Below are 10,817 nucleotides of genomic sequence, written 5' to 3' on the forward strand. Positions count from 1 at the left end.
GTTTTAAAATAAAATATCAAACAGAATGAAATTTCAATGTACCATTTGTAATTCAGTAATATGAGAGAATTGGTCAGGGGTCTGAATACTTTTGCAAGGCACTGTATATAAAATGAAAGACAGTTTAATCCCATCAGATTCTTCAGTGGGGCCCCAACCTTCACCCCAAAAAGCTTTTCATAATGATACAGTAGCCCCTCGCTAAACCGGACGTGTTTGTCCGACATAAGGAGATGTCGAGTTTAAAAACAATACAATAAAATCACACATACATTTACAGTACTCTTGCATTTCAAATATAAATCATTGTGCTGAAATAACAGTAATGTGTTTTGGGTAGGCTGCACATTACATTATGTAAAAATATAAATCTGTACAGTAGGCCTATACAGTACAGTAGTAATCAAATGAATACCTAGTGCACTTTCTTTTTACTTTAGCCTGCTGGTAACACAAAATAAATCATGCTGCTGCAATGTAAGTCGCCTTGGATAAAGGCGTCTGCTAAATAAACTAATAATTGTACACACTGGTAAATCAGCTCTACTGCTGATAATAATAATAAAAAAAATAATAATAATAATATTAATATCTTTATTTTTATATAGTGGCTTTCATAGCGGACCACCATCACAAAGTGCTTTTACAGAGGTTGGCTGTGATAATTTGACCCTGTCTCTTTATGCAATGTGTGCAACTTGCTTCTCTCTTGTCCACCCAAGATGCGCATAGGAAGACTTGCACCATATGCAGTAAAAGACAAGGTCAACTTGTAACTTGTAATGGAGAGACCGATGAATCTAAGTTACCATGTCTTTATTAAGAATGGTGGTATGAATGGGTATTGTGATGTGCTGATATCACAGTGGCTGTGAGCGTTGTTTCACCACTTTACAAATACCATCTTTCAATTATAAAATGGCATTTATCCTCTTTAAAATACTAATTAGGCACTTGCACTCTTTGATTTTGATTTCCATTGGGGTGTCTTTCCACTGTTTTTTAAAAAAAAGAAGAATGTTCTATTGAGCACTGCTGTGTGGGTGTGTGATATTATTTTACAAACGGTAATAATAACTTTTCACCCCATGTGTAATAAATTTAAATGTTACTGGAGAATATTAGATTGATTAAGAACAGTTTTTTTTTTTTTACTTGGCTTGACTTGTTCGAGCCACAGGTTACATCCCTAAATAAAGATTACATTGGGTTACAGTATATTGATTTGCTTCTGTTATTATTTTGCTCACAGAGGATGTAGCACTTCAAATTAAATTAAGGCCCGAGTCATTTTAATGAGAGTGTGTGTCAAAGCTGAAGCCTTGCTCTTTAATACACTGAAACTCCAGTCAGGTACTGGAAAGGAGGTTTAACAGAATTAATGAAGCAGTAATGACCTTGGTATACTTTAAGTATATAGCACATCTGCTGGCAAAATTCATATGCAATTACAATATGCATTTAAATACAAAATAAGCACATACAGAGGTTGGACAGAAAATGTGAAACGTGTTTGCAATTGTCCCAATGTAGTTACTGTGAACATTGTTCTGATAGCAGGAAGCTTTACAAGCCAATCTATAAAGAAAGACATCTGTGATTCTTCTTCCATGTGCACATGATGAAATCCATTCCTAAGTAACTGTAGTTTGAGTCAAGTCTTTTGCACAATATGGTTTTCCAAATAGCTAGTTTGATTTTAAAAAAAATATTCTACTAAGGACAGCAGGTACTGTATGTGGTGGATTGATTATGTGATTTTCTCAAGGCAGAGGAAAACCTTTGACTTTAACAAAAGCAGACAGCCCAAGTCTCCCGGGAATGCCTGGAAATGACTGAATCAATAGGACCCTTGCTTACTTCCTGCAGAGTACAGTACAAGAAGCTTCCAGGAAATTCATGTACATGAGCCACCCTGAGAGTTCTGGAAATCAATTTTAAGTTAATGAAAACTTTTAACAAAAGTAATCTGATTGCAGTCACGTGATGAATATTGGGTAAGAAGCACTAATTTAACTGTAGCTTTAGCAGTAAAACAAAATAGTTTTAATTACAGTACATTCAAACTATTGGCTCATTAGTCTGTATCGCGAAGGGAACAGAAATCATTTTGTCCTCCAGCATAGATTTTGTCCTTGGTCTCAGGTGCCTTTTACTTTGAACAGTTAAAGAAGCTGTTTAGCCCTACTTCAATGGACTTTGACCAGGTAGCTAATTGCCACCTTTTTTTTTCGGCAAATGCTTTTAATAAAGCTATTAACCCTTATACAGTAGGATGACATTTCTGATGTCTTTTGAATTGTAAATGTAATACCGTGACAACTACCAGCCAACAATAATTTATACAGGCTTTAGTTAACTATTTTGTTTAAAAACTACATTCTTTGGCCTGTTTGAGGACTCTATTCTGTGTGCACAGTGGATAATAAACACAGTACAGCTTAGACAAACCAGTAAGCAACTTGCCTTGACTCCTGTGAGTTTTTGCAATAATTCTTCTTTAAGTTTAATATTATTAATGCAGGCTATATGTTTTCTTTTTTAGATCACTATTGGTATACATACTGGAGAAGTGGTTACTGGTGTGATTGGGCAAAGGATGCCTCGTTACTGTCTGTTTGGAAATACTGTCAACCTCACAAGCAGAACGGAAACCACGGGAGAAAAAGGGAAGATCAATGTTTCAGAATATACCTACAGGTGAGAGAGTACAACTCTTTTGTTTTCATTGTGTTATGTATTGCATATTAAGTCATGTGATAAGCAAGCCTGCAGAAATGTACGCATTTAAAACATTGTACTGTTGACCATGATATTGACCTCTGACCCATTCTAGATAGGGTGACTTGTTGGTTTGTAGAGGATAAAGGTCAAACATTTTATGTGTTTTTCTTGTTTGGTTCACAGCTGTATTCTATGCTTCTCAGCTAAAAACAATTGACATTTGGCAACCATATTTGCTTCATGTTTCTTCTGCATATTCAGAATATCAGAAAGCATGTATGCATTCCAATGAATTGCTAGCTCAAGCTGAATTTGCATCAAAGTGTCTGCACCTACAGCTATGGCTAAAGGTTTTGCATCACCCTATAGAATTAATTAATTTTGCTTCATAACATATCGCTTTGTAGTTTTCCATATACTTCATGAAAAACTGACAAATGTTTAAATGTGACATTTCAAAATCTAGCATGAAATACTGTAGTACTATTATGGCTTCTGGTATACATTTGAGATCTAATTTTGTAGTTTTGTTGATTTACATGATATTAAATAAAATATTTAAATTGTTCCTATAGTTTTTGTGTCTCAATCCTAAAAATCTAGGTGATGCAAAACTTTGAGCCATAGATGTACAATGCTGAAACACATTTTCTTAACAAAAGTTGGTAATGGTAATGGTCCCTTGAACATTAAATATGACTTTGACAGGAGTTCTCTCAGTTAAGAATTGATTGCTCATTTTCTCTGTGAAGATTCTTCTGGTAATACGGAAGTGTTCTGTTCCAGGTGTTTGTTGTCAGCAGAGAATGCAGACCCCCAGTTCCATCTGGAATACAAAGGGCCTGTGGCAATGAAGGGCAAAAAGGAACCAATGAAAGTCTGGTTTTTATCCAGAAAGTGCACAGAAACAGAAGTGTGACTCATCAATAAGCACTGTCATTTTTTTTTGAAAAAAAAAAAAAAAAAAAAAAGAAATTACAAAATGCTTTTAAGTTGCCCATTTGGAAATTCCACAGCCAAATTATTTGTAAAGCTATTTAATTAAACATACAGAATGAGTATGGGTAGTCGGGTGGTGGGGGGGGGGGGGGGTAAAGTAGGAAAGTTTAGTTTAAATCCTATTACTTAAATATGTTTTTACAACACCCTCTTTACCCCCTTTGTGTTCATCAATTGGGAAAAGGTTAAGTAGAAAAGATAGTTTAATAGTTAATCAAGTATCACTGTTATATGAAGCAAATTTGGTAAATTAAAGGATGTGCTGAATTGAGGACTAAGGGGACCTTGCCACAAGTACAGAGCATGCAAAGCAAAATAGACACATTTTACCTCACCTGACTTATAAAATGAGGTTTTTAATCCACACCTGTCTGATTTGTGTGCCATTCTAAAACATAATTAGATTTCCTGATAATACATGAACTATAAACATGTGCCATGTTTAAGATTTTACAACTGATTTTTCTTGTTGGTCTTACAGTGAGGTGCAAATAACCTCTGTTTCATTTTGCCGAAAAGAAATGTTCCATTAGTATAGGTGCATTTTTGATAATCACTGTCATAACTTCATGCATAGTTGTATTTTAACGTTTGTTTTGTGAAGAATTTTTTGTACACTGAAAAAAAAAAAAAAAGAAACATGAAAGGATGCAAAGTAATCAGAAATATGTAAACACTGCACACACTTTGTATCTTTTACACATTTATTGTGGTCAATATGACAAAGGGGTCTATTGTAATCTAAATTGCAACCATATTGATGATGCCTGCTGTCACCAAATATCATGATTATTTAAAAGGGTTCTCCTGTAAAAATGTGTGTTTTGAAGGATTTTGTTCATATATATATATATATTTTTTAAAAACATAAATAAACTTAGGCCTGGATTAAGTCAAAATTATGGCAGTACATAGTCATTATAAAGTTTAGCTATTCTTTTACTTCAGGCCTCATTTTGCCGACAAGAGTTATATTCTGAACCACTGCTGTTTAGATCACTATAATATACCACAACATTCACATTGTATGTGCCAAGTACTTTACTGTAGATAGTGATAGGTAGATTTCTGCTGTAATTGAATTGTTTGTTTTTAACTGGTACTTTTATTGTCTGAATTTTGTGATGCTGAGATGCTTCATGCATTTGAGCTGTGTACTGGTGTAACCTTATGTAAGTTTAACACAAATGTCTGTTGCTAAAATGAATCTGTAAAATGACTTTATTATTTTTAACTGTTTACTTCACTTGCAGTTTTTTGTATATTTAACAGAGAATCTAAATTACCACACAAATAAATTTGAAAGAAAAAAAGAAGACATGATATTGCAGTGTTTATTGCTCCGCAAGTACATCTCAATCTACTAGTTAAAATTCAACATGGACATCTGTGTCCATAATTACTCGTAAAAACCACCATGTTGAAGTGGTTATTTGAACAAGCAAGAGATTTCATATAACCCTTTCTCCTATGAAACTGTAACAGATAGAGAACCCCATTAGTTTCTAATGTGTTTTGTTTTCGATTAAGATATTCCAGTGAGAAGCTTAAAGTAACTGATTATTACTTTATTCTTGGATCCTTGTTTTTCTTGGGAACAATTTTGCGCCACATTCTGAATTGTAATACGTAGGCCTTTTTTTATTTTTTTTTTATTTTTTTTTTATTATTCTCAATTAAAGATTGAAGGTAGAAAGCATGTTTTGGTGTTTATACAGTAATGGTTATACACAGCGTAATATAGGCCTCCTAAACTGCCATGATATACGTAAGGAATAAGAACCAACACGGAGGGCATTGCCTGGCCTTATGTACCGTTTGGGTAACTTATAAGGCTACTTTCACTTAATTCCCTGCTTTGTAAACCAGTGTTGGACAATAACTGGATTGTTGTGGACCTAATTGAATGATTTCTGTAGAGACAGCTCAAACTTGCAGCAATACTTTTTTTTGCCATCAATTACACTTTTTGCTAATAGCCTGCAAGTGTACCAGATCTTTTTTTTATCGCTCACATTAGTTGGATCTAGTCTGGTTTGTGTATAAAGATAGAAAGCTGGTTTGTGTTCGGACATTTCATTATGTATTTCTTCAGTAACTTGATGGGGCAGGTTGAATCAATGGGGCAGTCATACATTTTCCCTTGGTAGTTGGATTTTAAAGTGTCCGTGGGGTTATTATGGTTTTTTGTAGCCTAATTCAAATGGAGACTTGCAAAATTTAAACCATTTTCATAATTTCTTTCTATTTAAAAGTAAATCAAGTTGCTGATCGGGAACAATATTAAGGCCAGCCTTGTGTATTCAGTATTAGCCACCATCAGCAGACCAAAACGTATTAAACCAGTATTAAATTACCTCTCTAATATGCCAAAGTGGTGTAAACCACCAAACCCTCTGAAACCAGAATGCAACAGAATGTAACATGTGCCCATTTGATTTAAAAAAATTTAAAAAGTCTTAGTAACTATAACAGTAAATCAGGATTAACAAGCCAATTAGTGGGATTCACATAACCTAACTGCTGGGATGGCTGCTTGTTGATGGAGCTCCTGTCGCCACTTCACTATTTCATTTATAACTGAACAACTTACACTCTTCATGTTATTTTTTGATTATTTTTTACATAAAAACTGTTTACTAACCATTTTTGGATGGCTACTTCACACAAGGGACTTGTTGCTTCCCCACAGTCCACACCGGAGGGAGAGCGTATGAAGAAGTCACTGGGTTGTGCATTGAAGGGTTTGCACGAGTTTCAACAAAAGGGCAAAAGCTACCTGAAAAGAATTTGCAAATACTATAGAAACATGTCAACCATCTGTAGATTAGCATGATATAAAACTTACTCTTGTATTAATCCCTATAGACCAGACAGTCACTTAAACCCACATTTTGTTTGTCCCTTGACTGGCCTTATATACATAAAAGACAATAAAAAGAATGGTAATGAGGATTTAAGAACATACGAACATAAGAAAGTTTACAAACGAGAGGAGGCCATTCGGCCCATCTTGCTCGTTTGGTTGTTAGTAGATTATTGATCCCAGAATCTCATCAAGCAGCTTCTTGAAGGATCCCAGGGTGTCAGCTTCAACAACATTACTGGGGAGTTGGTTCCAGACCTTCACAATTCTCTGTGTAAAAAAGTGCCTCCTATGTTCTGTTCTGAATGCCCCTTTATCTAATCTCTATTTGTGACCCCTGGTCCTTGTTTCTTTTTTCAGGTCGAAAAAGTCCCCCGGGTCGACATTGTCAATACCTTTTAGGATTTTGAATGCTTGAATCAGATCACCGCGTAGTCTTCTTTGTTAAAAGACCCAGGATAATTCTGGTTGCTCTTCTTTGCACTCTTTCTAGAGCAGCAATATCCTTTTTGTAATGAGGTGACCAGAACTGAACACAATATTCTAGGTGAGGTCCTACTAATGCATTGTATAGTTTTAACATTATTTCGCTTGATTTAAATGCAGCACTTCTCACAATATATCCGAGCATCTTGTTGGCCTTTTTTATAGCTTCCCCACATTTCAGTATCTCCCATATTAGTTATAATGCACATTTTTATTGCCTGCGTGCAGTATGTTAAACTTTTCTCTATTAAATGTCATTTGCCATGTATCTGCCCAGTTCTGAATGCTGTCTAGATCATTTTGAATGACCTTTGCTGCTGCAACAGTGTTTGCCACTCCTCCTATTTTTGTGTCGTCTGCAAATTTAACAAGTTTGCTTACTATACCAGAATCTAAATCATTAATGTAGATTAGAAATAGCAGAGGCCATAATCCCTGTGGTACTCCAATGGTTACCTCGCTCCATTTTGAGGTTCTAATCAGTACTTTCTGTTTTCTACATGTTAACCACTCCTTAATCCATGTGCATGCATTTCCTTGAATCCCTACTGCGTTCAGTTTAAGAATTAATCTTTTATGTGGGACTTTGTCAAAAGCTTTCTGGAAATCTAAATAAACCATGTCGTATGCTTTGCAGTTATCCATTTTCAATGTTGCATCCTCAAAAAAGTCAAGCAGGTTAGTTAGACACGATATCCCTTTCCTAAAACCATGCTGACTGTCTCCCAGGATATTGTTACCATATAGGTAATTTTCCATTGTGGATCTTATTATAGTTTCCATAAATTTACATATAATAGAAGTCAGGCTTATTAGTCTGTAGTTACCTGGTTCGGTTTTGTCTCCCTTTTTGTGGATTGGTATTACGTTTGCAATTTTCCAGTCTGTCGGTACAACCCCTGTGTCAAGAGACTGTTGCATGATCTTGGTTAGTGGTTTGTAAATAACTTCTTTCATTTCTTTGAGTACTTCTGGGAGGATCTCATCCGGCCCAGGGGATTTGTTTATTTTAAGAGCTCCTAATCCCTTTAACACTTCTGCCTCTGTTATGCTAAAGTTATTTAAAACTGGATAGGAACAGGTTGACATGTGGGTATGTTGTCTGTGTCCTCCTTTGTAAAAACCTGTGAAAAGTAATTATTTAATTTTTTTTTTTTTTGAGTACATGATATACTATTAACCATGTATATCATGTAAAAGAATGATGTTTACAGCCAACATGTTTTTATTATTTTAAAGAAACAGCAAAACATCTTTGTACGTGCAACATTTTAAAAAGTTTCTTGTTTGTTGTATTGAATTATATTGTAAAACAACATTTTTTTCTGGAATCAGGTTGCACTTCACCTAAAGGTGCAGGCCAGTAATGTTCTTATGCTCAATTTTAATTATTAAGATTGAGATAAAAGTTGCAGAATTCAACTGCTTCATAACAGTGTTGGTAATGGAAAAATGTTAATTTACACATTCCTTGTTGAAATGTATCTTTAAGAAAAGTAGTAGACGAGCATTGAGCTAAAAAAAAAAAAGAACAACACTTTGACTTAAGGGTAACCACAGGAAATGAAGCTGTATAAATTAATAAGAGTTTATTGACGCAAGCAGACATCTGGCTTAGTTTATCAAGAAGCTGTGGGAAAGTTCAGATTATGCAGCTAAAATTCACTGTGCCAGAATTTTCAAAGGGTTCTATTTTGATTAGAGTTCCTTCTTACCTCACAGTCTGGGGTGGCAAGTCAAAAGGCCCAGACTACTTAAATAAAACCGTGTTTTCTGTTATGGTGGAGCACTCATTATAAGGCACATTTATGCCCTTCATACTGCCAGGGCAATTAATTATAGATATCCAATTCTACGCCAGGTAGACAAGGATTATACTGCATCACAGATGCTGTTATGAAATGTTGCTAAATTCTACATACTGTAGTACCAATACTGGTGTTTGTGTTTGGCTGCCAGAAATGCCAAGAAATCTACAATGAATATGATTTATCTGTCATGCTAGATTTTCTTAATTTGAATCATGTTTCTTACTGTATAAGTTTGCTGGGTGACCCAAATACATTTCAATGATTAACAAATGCCTGTACATTTCAGTCTTTGCCTGATGGAGGATTATGGGCAGTGTTTCATCCATGTGGTGTCATTATTAATATACATATCATCTCCCCAGATCTACAGCTGATAGTACCCTGGCCTTTCTCTTCTTGAAGACAGAAAACCCCTCCTTTAGAAAAAAAACAGCTACATGATATCAGGAAGTCAGTTAAATCAAGAAAGAAAAACATCCCCATTAAAAAGGGGACGTATTTTGTCTTCTCTACAAGTGGAGCTTATGGTAAAATAAACTGTGTATTGGATGTTGATAGTCTGTTTAGCCAGTCAGGTTTGCACAGCATAGTGGTGAAAAATTATATATTTGTAGGTGCATGTGAAGTAGCAGCGGTTATATGTGGCCACCTACAGCCACTCTTTCTAATGTTACATGAGTACAAGTAAGTGAAGTTATCCTCAATCGAGTCAATGCCCCATTGCAAAACCCAGAAATGTCACTCTGCCCATGCTGTCCATTTAGGTTACACAACCTATGGTAGGTGGAGCTGGCAGAGTTGAAAGGTGATATTGTCATGTGATTTAAATGGAATGAGGAAGTACTTAGGATTTCCAGCCCAGCTCAAAGCAAGCTAGTCAGGTAAAGGAAGAAAAATAATAATAATTACTGTAAAAACCTTTGTATGTCTATTTTCTAGGTATTTTAGGGGGTCCTAAAAAGGGGGGAGCGACTTATACACCGCTGTGACCTATAGACTTTTTTCTGAAATTGTTGTCTCAAAAAAAAAGGGGGGGGGGGGGGACTTATACACCAGTTTTTACGGTAAATATTGGAGCAACCGAAACCAGAACAACGCGGAACAATTGCAAACATAATACAATCGCAAGGGGGGAATCTATGCAAATTGCATCTGGAGCTACTTCGTCTTTCATGTTGTAAAAAAGAGTCCATTCTGCTTATAAATCTGGACTTGAATAACAGGACAATTGACTTGGACTTAAAATAGAACACTCAAATGAATTTTAATACTGGAGTAACTAGCACTCAAAATCCAGCATTGTGGGCTGCTTTGTGTCACTGTCAGAAACCCTTACCACAGGATGACTCACAGGCAGGCAAAATGTGTTTTTGTTCAAGAATTGCTAACTGGCTATCATTACTTGGGAATATCTGTATTCATGATTCATTTTCAGACTCCATCGTGTTAACAGTTGCTTGACACTATAACAGAGTATTCATATCTGTCTTAGAATAACACCTTTTTTGTCTTTTATCACCATGAGACATTTGTGCCAAGATATTTGAGTGACTTGTTATCTATCCCTTTTTACTGATGCTGTTTAGTGGCCTGGATCCACTATTTTGAAAAAGCTGATTTTTATTTGGGCCAGACTCAAATGTGTACCACTAGTTATACAAAATAGTTCTTATAATAATGAAGAAGAAGAAGAAGAAGATTGACAAGGGTAACTGTACAAGGTAAATATACAATATATATTTTTTAATGTTTAGTTCTTGAGCCATCTACTGGCAGAGAGCATTACTACATCCACTGTAAATTCAAAATTAGCTGTTAGTATGACAAACAATTGATAACCGTGATGTGTATTAAAAGTATGTACAAATTAGTATAGAATAAGAAATGGCAATACATAGTCTGATGAAAATTCAAGAGGGACTGAAGACAAA

At 35.3% G+C, this 10,817-nt stretch overlaps 1 protein-coding gene across 4 annotated transcripts in view; it reads left to right on the forward strand.

Moving 5' to 3' along the window:
* The window catches only part of LOC117409573 (guanylate cyclase soluble subunit beta-1), a 33,571-nt gene extending 29,202 nt beyond the window's left edge, over nt 1–4,369 (forward strand). For all 4 annotated transcript variants that reach the window (XM_034015830.3, XM_034015831.3, XM_059002283.1 and 1 more), the window contains 2 exons: nt 2,546–2,700; nt 3,511–4,369. In XM_034015830.3, the coding sequence (XP_033871721.1) occupies nt 2,546–2,700; nt 3,511–3,643 (288 nt within the window). In that variant the 3' untranslated portion in view covers nt 3,644–4,369. The remainder of the gene's footprint in view (nt 1–2,545; nt 2,701–3,510) is intronic.
* Nucleotides 4,370–10,817: the final 6,448 nt, after the last annotated feature.

The sequence above is a fragment of the Acipenser ruthenus genome, chromosome 2 (assembly GCF_902713425.1).
Source record: "Acipenser ruthenus chromosome 2, fAciRut3.2 maternal haplotype, whole genome shotgun sequence".
In the NCBI taxonomy this organism is placed as follows: Eukaryota; Metazoa; Chordata; class Actinopteri; order Acipenseriformes; family Acipenseridae; genus Acipenser; species Acipenser ruthenus.